Source organism: Vidua chalybeata, chromosome Z (assembly GCF_026979565.1).
Source record: "Vidua chalybeata isolate OUT-0048 chromosome Z, bVidCha1 merged haplotype, whole genome shotgun sequence".
In the NCBI taxonomy this organism is placed as follows: domain Eukaryota; kingdom Metazoa; phylum Chordata; class Aves; order Passeriformes; family Viduidae; genus Vidua; species Vidua chalybeata.
In genome coordinates, this window is record NC_071570.1 from 11,849,375 (window position 1) to 11,863,559 (window position 14,185).

General features: G+C 39.9%; 1 protein-coding gene across 12 annotated transcripts in view; it reads right to left on the reverse strand.

Annotated features, from left to right (window-relative positions):
• The window catches only part of AOPEP (aminopeptidase O (putative)), a 237,673-nt gene that overhangs the window by 35,633 nt on the left and 187,855 nt on the right, over positions 1–14,185 (reverse strand). For 7 of the 12 annotated variants that reach the window (XM_053931923.1, XM_053931918.1, XM_053931916.1 and 4 more), the window contains 3 exons: positions 10,597–10,683; positions 7,869–8,013; positions 4,085–4,905 (listed from right to left, as the gene is read on the reverse strand). In XM_053931923.1, coding sequence (XP_053787898.1) covers positions 7,873–8,013; positions 10,597–10,683 — 228 coding nt within the window. In that variant the 3' untranslated portion in view covers positions 4,085–4,905; positions 7,869–7,872. Of the gene's footprint in view, positions 1–4,084; positions 5,928–7,319; positions 7,460–7,506; positions 7,691–7,868; positions 8,014–10,596; positions 10,684–14,185 lie in introns of those variants that run through there. The other 5 variants (XM_053931915.1, XM_053931914.1, XR_008428554.1 and 2 more) reach the window with 4 other exon arrangements.

Consider the following 14,185-nt stretch of genomic DNA (forward strand, 5'->3'; position numbering starts at 1 on the left):
AATTGGAGTATGGTTTTTTGCTCAGTATGGGGTGTATTTCAAATGTTACTCTTATCTTAGTACATTATTATGTGAATGTTTTTTTAAAAGTAAAATACCATAAAGTTACTGGTAAAAATTTGAATGGCCTTAGATATTTCATCTACTACTCTTAAAAATGTGTAGTGAAAGTGAGACCTGCTGCAGCACGCACATGTCTGAGCTGGCACTTGACTGCAGTACGGAGGCCTTGAATGTGTGGATTTTCCAGATATTTACAGTCCAGTTTCTGCATGGAAGGAATCAACCCCAAGCTAATAGAGCCTTTGGAACATAATGGCTCATGGTAACTCAGCTGCTTGCTGATTCTTACAAAAGCAGCACGGTTTCCTCCCACATACCTCTGAATGCAGAGAAGCCTACAAACGAACACCTAAAATTTTCTGTAGTACAAATACCAGTTCTCAAGACTTTCATCAGCTGTGGAGATGAACTGGCTGGCTGCAGTGCTCTGCATGATACATTTTAATGCTCCATATAACTTTTTTGATTTGTTTTGGTAGTATCCTTTTTCATAGTGCTTTTTATATGTCAGAAATCCTTAGGGTCCTTATGCCAACTTGTTTCCTCAAGCTGCCCACTTGCTGCATTTCCAGTCAGATCTTTGTTTCCAAACCATTTTCCTTCCCTATTTTGTGTGAGGCATGGGCAATAGGGTACAGCTAATTCCCTTCTAAAGGAGAAGTCACAGAGATAGCAGCAGCTGCAACCACCTCCCAGCAACGATGCAGACAGAAAACAGCTGTCAGCAAAATGGAGTGTTTTACTCTGTACTTGCAACAGAAAGTGTATGGCAAGGAATGAGTGCATTGCCACTGAGGGACTAAGGGACTCACAGGGCCACTCCCTTGTTATGGTGTGCCTTTACTCTGAAAAAGCAACCGGGTAAGAAGCAAGCCTAACTATATGGATACAGTTTTAATTTTTCATCTGAGATTCATTTTCAGAGCTGAAAGGTATATACAGAAGAGAATCACTGAGATCCTAACTAGATGCTGGCCTGATGAAGTAAGTGGGAGATAGTCCAGCCCTGGGCTTTCTAATGCTATTCAGAATAACATTACCACTGTGTTGGGAAAGGACTAAATTAGGGATGGGAGGGGGGGGGAAACCCAACAAAATGCTGTATTTTATTCAGAGGTTATTATTGTTTATGAAACAAGTAAATGAAACCAAAGAGAAAAGGCACACCTGTATAGATGCCTGTATTGTCATAGCCACATACAATCAGAATACACTGAATTGGAAGCAACCCACAAGGACCACTGAGTCCATCTCCTAGATGGAGGTATTGTTTGAAAAGATATGACTTCCTGTAATGATTTAGTTACAGGAAGTTTGGAAATGGATTTTATTGTTTACTTTTATTTGCTACAATTAGATTCTGCAACTTCCTTTTGTCAGGAACTCAATATAGAAACACCTACCTGAGAGAAAACCATAATGTTGGTGGTTTGTTGTTTTTTTCTGTTAGGCTTTTGATAGGGCCTATTGAAAACTTACATGTGCAGGACCTATTGCCCCAGCTGGATCCCTACAAACCTATGGGGCCTGATAGGATTCATCCAAGAATCCTTCCAGAGCTGGCTGATGTAATCACAAAATGTCTCTTTTGAGTGGTCTTGGGAATCCAGAAGTCCCAGCTGACTGGAAGCTGGCAAATATTTGTCCCGATTTTCAGGAAGGCAAGGAGGATCCAGGAAACTGGATCTCTGACAGTCTCACTCCAGTGCCTGATAAAGTTATGGAGAAGTTTATTCTGGGGGTGCTGAGAAACACCTGAAAGACAACACAGTCACTGGTCACAGCCAGCACATCTTCATGAGAAGAAAGTCTAGCTTATTAACTTGGTTTCCTTTCATGACTAGTAAAACCCACACAGCTGACCAAAGGAAGCCAGTAAAGTTTTTGATACTGTCTCTGACAGGATCCTTCTGGACCTAATGTGCAGCCCGCATCTGGATAAACACATCATGGGATGGGTGAGCAGCTGGGTCATGGGTCAGGCACAAAGGGTTACAGTGCATGGGGTGACATCAGGCTGGGAACCTGTCACTGGAGGGGCTCCACAGGGCCCCATCCTCGGCCCTCTGCTCTTCAACATCTTCATAAATGACCTGGACACAGCACTGGAAGGGATACTGAGCAAGTTCACAGATGATACAAAACTGGGAGGAGCTGTTGACTCCCTCGAGGGCAGGGAGAGGCCCTGCAGAGAGACCTCCACAGATCAGGGGTCTGGGCAATCACCAGCCACATGAAGTTCAACAGGGGAAAGTGCTGGACCCTGCATCTGGGATGGGGCAACCCTGGATGTATGGACAGACTGGGAAATGAGATGCTGTAAGCAGTGCCATGGAAAGGCACCTGGGGGTCCTGGCAGGTTGAACATGGGTCAGCAGTGCCCTGGCAGCCAGGAGGGCCAACCCTGTCCTGGGGTGCACCAGGCACAGCATCGCCAGCCGGGCAAGGGAGGGGATTGTCCTACTCTGCTCTGAGCTGGGGCAGCCTCACCTCCAGTGCTGGGGTCAATGTTGCTCTACGAAGAGCAGCTGAGGCCATTTGGTCTGTTCAGCTCAGAGGAGACTGAGGGGAGACCTCGCTGCAGTTACAACTTCCTCTTGAGGGGAAGAGGAGGGGCAGACACTGATCTCTTCTCTGTGGTGACCAGTGACAGGACCCGAGGGAATGGCCTGAGGCTGTGTCAGGGAAGGTTTAGGTTGGGTGTTAGAAAAAGGTTCTTCCCCCAGAGGGTGGTTGAGCACTGGAACAGGCCCCAGGGAAGTGGTCACAGCACCAGCCTGACAGAGTTCAAGAAGCATTTGGACAATGCTCTCAGGCACAGGGTGTGACTCTTGGGGATGGTGCTGTGCAGGGCCAGGACCTGAATTCAATGATTTTTGTGGGTCCCTTCCAACTCATCTTATTCTGTGATTCTATAAATAATTATAGGGTTATATGGTTCACTTCCAGTGCTCTTGACATGATTCAGAAGGGTAATGTTTTTATCATGTTGATGACCCTACTAAACAATACAAACATGAGTCTCCTATGCTCTCTGATGAGTTATGGTGACAGTAATGGTTCAGTGCCACCTTCAGCTTTCTTCTTCATCTGGAACCTCACTCTATATCATAATGCTTGTATTAGCAACAAAAGGCCCCATAAGCCCTGATGAAGGGCAAGAACTGCCACTTTGCCATTTTTTAGGTTTTTTGGTGTTTGTATTTTATTTTCTGTTCCTTTTCTCAGTTGCTACCATGCATGATGGATCATGAAGTTGTAGTGAGGGGAAATGTTCAAATTAATACTGCTGAAGCAGACTGTGAGAGCTGTAGCAAACAAAACAAACTACTGCTGTGCTCAATATTAAAAAAAAAAAAAAAGACAAGTAGATTATTTTGAAAGAATAAAAATTTGGTGTTATTTTAAAAAGTGTGTACTATCTTACATGCCTTGTAGCTTTAACAGTACTGGCTATGAAGAGGCCTAGAATATATTTAATTTCTGCATATTTTGTTCAAGAGTCTTATCCACCTCTGCATTTTTTTGTCTTGCACAACGAAAAAGGCAAAAAGCAAGCTGGTAGCCTTTGCAGGAAAACCTGTGAAATGAAGCGTAACTCTTTTATGAATGGGATCATGTAATAACTATGTCTGTGAGAGTCACTACATTAGAAGTCATTGTGGTGTCTCAGTGCCTTCTTGGACAATTTCCTATCTCTTACTGCATTTGAAAGTACTTGCTGAGTGTGCCTTAATTCAGGTTGTGACACTGTATGCCTGCAAAGGGGGAGGTCAGAAAACGTGGTGATGTGAAAAGGAACTGTACTCTTTGTACTGAAGACACTCTTGAGGCAGACTTTTACTTTGTATTCTGAGCCTAAGAACTTTAAAAAAGAATACCCCATTTATTTTTTCTCATTATCATCCCTTAAGTGATGAGTTCCAGGTGCTTTTCTCCTGCTGCAAAAGAAGGAATGGAGTCATTCTTCTTCCCACATTTTTAAATTAATGTTGAACCATAGTGCAATGGAAAGACTATATGTACTTGAAAAAAAAATTTATTTTGATAATTTTATTAGTATCAAAGAGGATTTGATATAAGACAATAGAGTGCAAGGGAAGTAAAGAGATTTTTGTGGTTTAAATTCTTAACTCTCTGAAAGGAATAATTAAGATGTCTTCTAAAAATGTAGAGATTCACTGGTTAGGGAAGAAGATATACACTTGACATACCATTGCAAAAGAAACATCACAAGGGTATGAAAAACACTTCCAGAAAATGGGACATCTGACATTTCTAGTAAAATTTAACCTAAACATGACAGAGAGAGCATGATGATCTTTGTTTTTTCTGCAGTCCCATCCCATCACCAGGATGATGGCAGGTAACTTTCCACAGTTTATTTCTGCTTCTATCTAATCTTAAGAGCCCCACCCCAGCCCCTGATGATTTTATACTGAGGTTTTTTAAATATGACATAGAAGTTACAAACAAAAATTTAAGTACACAAGACAGTTTCATCCATTTTCAGAATGCCCAAATTAATAAAGTGGTTCCAATCAAGAATCTTTGGCATCTGCAAACCAGAATGATTGTATTACCAATGTGCAAGGATAAATGCCAAAATTCTTGTATCAAAGAATTACCTAGAATCAGACTAACGTGTGTATGTGTAGTTTGTTTTGTGTGCATGTGTTCTCAGTTACAATGGACCTCTAGAAATACAGAAAGGTAAATATTTCTGTCAGCTGATTGTTTTAGCAGTCACATAATCCTTCCTTTGATGTCCTGGGTCAATGAAATCCTAGTACCATCGGGGTTTAGTAGAAGATCTATTAAAAGAGTTGTCTGTGATCTTTCCTGCAACGGAAACAGCGTTTAAAGTTATTACTCTGTCACAGTGAAGGAGTATCTGTGCATTCTTGATTGCCCCAGCTTTCCAAATTGAGTTATATCTTAGGTTACCAGTAGAGTGTAACTAGTGTAGCTACAGAGTTAACAATGATCTCTTTAGCTTCCTAAAGCTACCACAACAAGGTCTGGAGAAGACAGGGAGGGATCCATTGTGGAAGCATTAACTCTCTTGGTTATTAGCAGGTTACATGTTGGAGGCAAGTTACCACAGCAATACTGTGTGATGTGCTACATATCCACATACCTTCTCATCTTTAGCCAACAGTCCTCTTAAACAGTACTGAGGTAGCTTTTCCACCTTAGGCCATTTAGTGTCTAACATCAGGATATCATAATGTGTACTGATTCAGTTTTTGAGAGAAAACAGCAACATTTCTCAAAGACTCTTAGGAAAGGTACATCTTGTTTTTTGCTCTAGGGCTCGACTCCTGTTCCTGCTGAACTGAGCCAGTGTGTAAAATCAGAACTGATATCAGCTCAGTAGGCACCGGAGGACGGGTCCATCAACAGCCTGGAACAACAGCAGCAGCTGTAAGTTGTTTCCGACTGGAGCTGCCACCATTTCCTGCAAACAACACACAGTGCTATGCTAAAACTGCAGAGAGGATCATGACAGCATCCATTAAAGAGAAGACTATAAAACAAAAGCTTTATTGACAATTTCAGGTTAAAGTCACAAACATTATTTCCTCTGACCTTTAGGAAAGCATGGTAACCAAATTACTGTAAGCAATGCTTTACATTTGCAATCAGACTGAGAACTTAAGGAGCACTATTTATTCTCAACTAAAACTAAAACTCTTTGGTCCTTCCCAGGTTGCCTCTGCCTCTTACTCTCCATACACTGCACCTTGGACACATGCATTCATCACAAATCTGCTCACTCAGCAGCAAGGGATCTCATGCAGCAAATGCTCTCTGCCCTGCAGAGTCTCCTCTCCCTTCTCTTCAGGTGCAGAACTTAGCCACTGTGAACAAAGAGGAAAACAATCACTGTTCACCAATCAGCTAAGCTCTGCACCTCGCCAGAGAGATCTCGGTCTCAGCAGAGATAGTTTTCGGAGGAGGCACTTCCGTGATGCTCTGCTGTTTTCCTCTGATTTTGGTGGGTTTGAGGGTTTGTTGCTCTCTCTCTAGTTTGTTTTTGTTTTTGTGTTTTGTTGGTTTTTTTAAGTGGGTTTTTTTTTTTTTTGTTTGTTTGTTTTTGTGTGTGTGTGTGTGCGTGTGGGTGTGTGTTTTTTGTTTGTTTGATAGATGGAGAGGATTCCGCGCTGTGCACCCGTCAGACTGTTAATGGTGAGTTTCATGCTAGCAGCTGTGGTCATGGCTGCGTGGTAATCCCTGGCAATGTGATTTTAATCTTAAGTCACAAATCATCATGCCAGGAACCCAAACAGCCATAACATTAAAAGAAAGCTGTGCAGTCACACAGAGTATTGTACTCAGTATCTTTAGATTTTATGTTATAGCTCATCATGCACTTCCATGCTGTCTATAAGTCAAAGGGGTAATTCTAGACTATTGCTAACACCTGCATACCATGTAATTTTCCTGTGCCAGATACTTACCGTCAGAAACTTGTAGAAATTTTGATTTTATTATTTCTGCCCTTCAGACACTTGAAGACACCTACCAGATTAAGAATTGTTGAACATAACTCAAATTCCTGTGAGTCCTTAATAATTGGGAGTATCCAAGAGAGTCTCTTTAGCCCTAACTATTTTAAAAGGTATCTCTCCTACCCCACAATTGATATCCTGCCACTCTACGGTCTCATCCACCTTTCCCAAAAAGTTTTCTTGGCAGGCACAGTTCTTGTCTATACAGAAGAACAACATGGCTTTTCATAATCAAACTTGCCTTCATAGTATCTGTCATTGGCTGTATTTCATATCAACATAGCAAAAAAACCACTACAAAATCAAGTGGAATTCACAGTCAAATACTGCTAGAACAGGAGAAAATTAAGATTTTTGCTTGGTATCAATTAGGTGACAATGTTTTTGCTAAATTAGAAGCCTGAATTTTGATACAACAAATCAGCTGTAAAATTTTGTGAACAACCACAGCAATCAGTCTGTTGGATGAGTTATATGATTAACCAAAATCTGAGGTATGCTGTACTCTAAGAAACTTTCATACAAGTCTTAATGGGTTGTATGTTAAACATGCATATGCAGACACTGTAAGGCTACCTCCAACTGTTCAGAAAGAGAATTGTAAAGTATATTTGCAAATTTATAGCCTACAGAAATCTTCATTCCATAAATACTTTTGCAATTCTGCTTTTTCTGGTGATTCCTCTCCTTTAATTTCATAAACAAGCTAGCTTCTTCATGTTAAGGCTACTTTTCTTACCTCATAATCAGTCTTCAAAACCTCCATACCCTTAACACAAGAACATTTGAATTATCAGCTTGTTCTCACATAATACTTGCTTCCAAGTCCACAGTTTCATATTTCCACTGTGAGATTAGGCTCTTTTCAAAGACTATGCTGCCTGTCAAGTAAACATGCAGCTCTATTAAACAGAAACGTTCCTTCCACAATTGAAATTTTTGTAAGCAGAGTTAGGAATACAGGATGGGAAACAACTGTAGGCAGAGCCTGGCCTTCTTTGGCCATTTGGACTTACAGTTGCCTCTTGTACAGTCCATTACAACAACAAAGCCATTCTCCATGTTCTCCAGCTATGCCTACATGTATGTAACTCACTGCTTCCGCAGCTGGGCTTAAGAAAAAGAAAAAAAAAAAAAAAAACACCAAGCCAACAAGATATATAAGAAGAGTTATTAGCCTAAGCAGCCACATGCTGTATGGTATGCCATAGCTTACCATGTTCACTGAGCTCTGCATATTCTTTCTTTATGAAGCAAAATCAGGGTGTTAGGATTAAAATGAAAAATCACCTTTTCAGAATAACATCTCTGCCACCACTTTGGCTGAGGATGCATCCATATGTTCTTGTGCTGCAGCAAAGCATTTCCTTGCAAGTTCTTGTTGTTTTGCATCTTCATTCACCATTAATTCACCATAGAGATACACACCCATAGCCTGAAAGAGGAACATAACACACAAGCATCCTACCACCAGTAATAACTCGTTAGCTGGGTTTTTGCCACTGACCCCCTAGTAGTCATTTAAACTAAAAATGAAACAAAATAGGCAATCCAAAAAACAGAAAATACCATTTACTCTCTAATGTCTATTCCTCCCCCCGGAAGAACTAATTTTCTGTGTCTTCTTTAGCCTAAGGATGGTTGACTATATGCTGTGTTGACTCTCCAAAAACACATTATTAATGTAAGAATTTTGTGTTACGGCATGACAAGAAAATCATTCCTCACTCCACTTTCATTGCCACTGTTCAAGTTGAATACTGTTTCCTTTTACCAACTATCTGATTTTTTCCTAAATGACCCTTAAGAGAAAAGCTTCTCCTTCCTTCAACAGGATACACATTTTCTTTCCAACTGTCATGTTTATTCACACATCCATGAACAAAGACTGAAGTACTCCAATCTAAAATTCCCATTTGGCAAATCTGAAACTGGACATCAACTGAATATGATCACATCTGTGTTTGACTCCTTTTATATCAGAGATACAGCTTAACATGCATAAATTCTGGTTGGGTACAAAGGCAGGCTTTTCCTAACTATTTATTCTGGCCATAGCAGCTATAAAAAAAGGTAATGGGGCTCCTGTAGGGAGATCTGGGCCCCTTTGACCACTACCAACAAAGCTCTGGCCACCTTAATGGGAAACATATTGGAGATTGTCTTTTTTTTTTTTCTGATGATACATTTTTTTTTCAGCTAATTACAGGAATTCAGTAAATGTTAAACTGCACTTACCAAAATAGGATTACACATGTGACAAAATATAAGCAGCTTAGCATGCTGACTTTTACAATTACTGTTTGGACACTTGTAGGAGCAGAAAAATTTGGATATCATTGAAAAAATAGAATTTTTAATGCTATTCCTTGCAATTTCTAGCATTGAGTGGTAAGCCTTTAAAACCCCTTCAGCCAGAGGAGAAATTTAAAAACTATTGGAGTAAAAGAAGAAAGTCTCAGAGTGGCAGGAACCTGCCAGACTTGTTGCCAATTCCTTAAGCATGCTCTGATGCCAAGAGAACCAAAACCTCAGATTTCCAAGGTTTGCAGCTGCACCAAGGTCTGGCAGCCACACAAAAGGCCTTGGAGCTGGACTCCAGTTACTCTCATTGAGAATTTTTTAAATGGTGAATTTTTTTTTACTATAGGAACTACCTTCTCTACCCAGCATTAATAACTCACCCCTAGGTCTAAAAATTAATATGCAGTAAACACACTAGTGTTTTGTAGAACTTCAAAGGATTTAAACAGTTCATTTACATTTTTTCCCAGACTTTTAAAAAAAGCTATGTTACATGATCAGTACAGACATGCAACTGCTTTAAGTACTAATCACACCAGAAGCTCGTTGTGTCATTAACTGTATGCACTGCTAAAGTAAATAAAATGAAGATTACTTTAAAAAGTTGCAAAAAATTATTTCCCTACACTGCAGAAAATGTCTTTATTTGGCATAATAGCTATTCCAAACATAATGCAATTCTGTATTGTTTTATCAACTCAAGGATTTCCTGAACCCCGAAACCCCAGGTTCTGCTAGTGGTTATCTCCATCCTTTCATAGAATTCAAATACGCAGAATCTATTTAACTCCTTATGAAATAATGTTATTTTATGTCTTTTTTGTTTGTTTGTTTTAATACAGAGCTTGCCAAGAGCTCTGGGGCCTTGTTAATTGGCTGAGATATAAATAGGAGGTATACTTCCAAGCTAGAACTCATGACAAACTGCAATAATTCAATTGTGTTGTGTTGACTGAAAGCAGAAAATCCTCATTGGCTGTAAATAGCTTTGTTAATTGTGAGCATAAAAGGTAAAGACATTAATATCTTGCCAAGATTTTGATGTATCTTCACAATTTTCTATTTTTTAACATACATTTGAATATTTAAAATTCATCCTAAGCAGTGAATGTCTTGATTTTATAGGGCTCATAGTGAATAAAGATAAATAAAAGAATAAAAGAAATAGAAAAGAACAAGGTAGAGGTACAATTAGAATTCCAAGTTCACAGTGGCCTAAATAAAAGGCCATAGTAAGGGAATAATGTATGTCCAGCCTTTTAATGCCTCCACAATACTCTTTTACCATGTCCCTACCCATGGAGAGGCTAGCATTCCCTGGATGTGCTATACTACTTCTGGCTGTTATCTTCACAACTGAGGTTACCACAGCACTGACTGCTTTGCACCTACCTCATCCTGCAAAAGGAACCTGCTGAGAAGTGTCTTCCTAGCATCATTCGTACCTCTCACTTGCATAAAATGCAAGGAGAGGAGGAATTCTACTTCACCACTTGACAGAGGATCAGCAGTCTTTAGGTTTAGGTGGGGTTGAATATCCCTACCCTAAGTGGCTTCCTTAAACTACAATGTTTAGGGGACCACAGAAGAAAAAAATGAATACACAGCCATGTTTTTGACAAACTGCAGCAAGAAAATATACTAATTTTTTTTTTTCAGCATAAGGGTGTTAAAAAGTTGATTGTTTTCAAAATACTATTTAAATGTAACTTACCTGATCCTCTCTGAGGAATCTCTCAATGTCTCCATACCCAGGCTCATATTTGTGTTTAATGACAAGTTCACACCACCGATGACGAACCTTTGGGAAGAAAAATAAAACTAGGTAAAAAACAGAATCAAACAAACAAACCCCTGTATTTTATCTGTTTGAGTGTTGATAATATATCTGTACCAGTTTAGCTTTTTCATCTCTGTTGGGTTTGTGTTTAACCCAGATCCAGGCACACCATCTGCAGCATTTTCAGTGCCACTGTTTCCAGTCTTGACTTTCTTTCTTTGAAGTTACACTAAAGGTTATTTCTTTAATATTGTCAAACGGAGGTCATTGGGGGTGGCAGGAAACAGAGAGTACCATGCAAAGGTCTGGAGAAGCCACAAAATATAACTGATAATATCCCCTATTTAAGTGTATCATACAAGTGATAAAAAGGCTTAAATGTAATTCTTTACCAATATTAAATCCATGTCAAGAGGATAGAAGTTAGATATCAACCCCTGAATCAGGAAATTTTCACTTAAATGATCAGTTTTGCTGCTGATAGACTTTAAGCACATTGTTAAGCATTTAAAATTCATCTGCATTTTAAAAGCTGTCATGCTTTTCTACTAAGACACATTGATAAAAACAGTTATTGACACACTGTAACAAAGTTTTCCAGGAAATTACATCTTAAGTAGTATTAACTTGAATTATATGTGTGTTATCCTTACATTTTTTACTTTTTTCTTAGCCACTCTTGTGGCGTGTCATCTTACTCTCCAGTAAGGCTTTCCTGATTGCAGGCAGTGATTAGCCTAACATTTTATATGGTGAACTTAGCAATTCAGCACTGATAGTAAAGGAAAACAGTTACGTGGAACAACTCCCAGTGCCTCTGTTTCAGCCTTTTCTCTTACCATGTTTCAAAAGACAGGGCACCTAATGAAAATCACCTTTCATAGTAAAAGTGAAAGTTAGGAGTTTTAGTAGTTTTCAAAACTGAGTTCAAATTGTGCTTATATCAAGTAGCTGAATATGAACCTTTTTCTGAATGACAGATTTAGTGATGACATTGAGAACTGAAAACAGAAAGGGAATATGGGGAAAAAGGTACTGTTGCATTTGGAAATAAGATTTTGAAAATATTTTCCTTTTCATCCTAGTCCCTGCCAACTTTTTAGCTCTGGAAAAAAATTCACAGAATTACATTAGATTAGATATCAATCCTATTACCAAAATAACAAGTGATAAATGCCCACAGGTCCTGTGTGCTTGGTACCTCTTTTCAGCTGATCCCTTATACAAAATAGTTTGAAGACAGCTTATGAAAATAAAAAACTCTGAGGTTTTGGGGCTGGGTGGATTTTGCACTCACTGCATTTAAGATACCAAATAGCTACAGTGCTGTACATTATAGGGAATAACTGCTGTCTCTTACAGCTTTTTGCTGACAAAATAGCAGCTGTAAGGATTCCCGCTAGTGGAACCAGAGCTAAATTTACAAAAGAAATGGCTTTCCAAGACTCAATTCACTTTGATGTAGATGCCCATATTCATAATGCAGACCTTGAAAACCCTACCCAGCTGCTGATTCTCTCAGGAGACACTAAATGTTTCTCCGGTAAACCTTCCCAGGCAATCCAGCTTTGTTACAGGTTGTTTCTCAGCACCAAGCAGCTCCTTGCCTGGATGAAACTACCCAGACTAAAAACTAAACCATACACCTCTCCTATCTGTAACATGAGTTAAGCAAACAACATAAACACATTTAAAAGCCTGTAGATACACTTTAGTCTGCAGATTCTTCCATATATAACAAACAAACAAACAAACAATCCAAACAAAAGTCCTAATGTATTCTGAGAGCAACAAGGAGAAACAGGAGGAGGAGAAAGGGTCTGTAGTCCCCTCCTGTGATCACTGCTCTTCTACATCTCATGATCCAGCAGTTACAGCACTTACCCAGGAGGTAAGCAATCAAGTGCAGCTTCTGTGGCTGCTTATGACCTCAAACTGTGCCTTCAGTGAGAATATTTCAACAGCAGGGATGGAGCTGTCTTCATACCTTTTGGTGGAGCTGTTATTACCCCTGCAGTTATTAAAGTATTTATTGATGTAAAGGTGGAGTCACAAGACTTAAGTGCCTACATTTTTGAGTATTTTTATAACAAGTAGGGATCTGGCTGAAAGAGCACAGAAGCCAGTTTGTCCCCAAAACACCTTTCTTGGTGCAACCATTGTAGCTGCATTGAAAGCAGAACAGAAGTTCTCTTGGTGAAGGTGTTCATGTGGTCTTACTTCCTCACATATTAATGTCATGTATGATTGACACTGCATCATGGCCTGAGCATCTGAATTCCAATGGCTTTGGAAAACACAGAACTAAGCTGTGCCTGTTCCCTTAACTGTTCCTTCCTCCATATGGTTTCTGTCCTTGGCAACCAACATTTATTCAAATAGTTAAGAAGAAAAATACTTATTTGTTGAGTGAGATCTGAGACAGCACACACTTTTCTTTCCCTCTTTTGCTTTTTCCCTTTCTTTCCCAGGGTGAGTACAAATCCCAGGACATTCCCCAGACCTGAAATGCTGGCACTTTGCCAGCTGGGGCAGGAGCAGCATGCCTCTTTATCCTCAGATTACACATTTGCCTCCTGTCTGCCCCAAATGTTCCTGTGGCAGAGCAAACTGCAGGAGAACCAATGGCTGCTGAAGGGTCTGTGAAACCATCAGCTCAGTCAGCCCTGCTGGCTCCCTCTGACTTGTGCAAGACACCAGAAAGCAGGGCACAGAAACCAAGGCTGGCTCCGAGTGCAAGAAGGGCAGGGGGGCCTTGCACAATGTGGACTGAAATATATTGGTTACATTCCTGCCCCCTGTGCCATATGGTGTGTAGACAGCCGTGCTGCCCAAACTGCAGCTAGAACAGTTTCTCAGACACATGAACTATAAAGAAGGAATTTTTCTATGATACTCTATAGCCCTAAGGCTGATTCCATAAACATAAGAGTTTTAGTCACGTAAGAGTAGAGTGAAAAAAAAAAAAAAAACCAAAAACAAAAAAACCCACCCAGTTCCCAGTGTCTCATCCAATGCTTAGAGTGGCAAGAGCAAAATGGGCCCCACAGCTTCACAAGCCTAATGAATGAGTCATGCAAACAGGCAGTTTCAACAAAACAGTTTCAAAAGGAAATTTTGAAAACCAAGTTGCTTGTGGTAGGACTGGGCTAACCATACCACATCCTGTGCATGCTCTTCTTGGCTTTTCTTTTCCTCCCAGGAGCAAATACTCAGTGACAAAAATAAGAATTTATTAGTCCTCTCACAGTTAAGTTTTTTCTCTGCACATTTCTCTGTGCTCTTCTACAGTTCACAGATTCACAGCATATGTCGTTTTGGCTGGTTATACCATAAACAATATAAACTAAACCTGAAAAGTAATTTACAGCAATACATCCTGTTATTGCTGGCAGGAATCACATAGGACTTTGCTGGATCTGAAGCAACACCTTGAACTGCTCACCCACTCACACACACAGACTCTTACTGGTTTGGCAGCTGCAAGAACCCACATGCTGAAATTGGAATTGAGATTTATTTT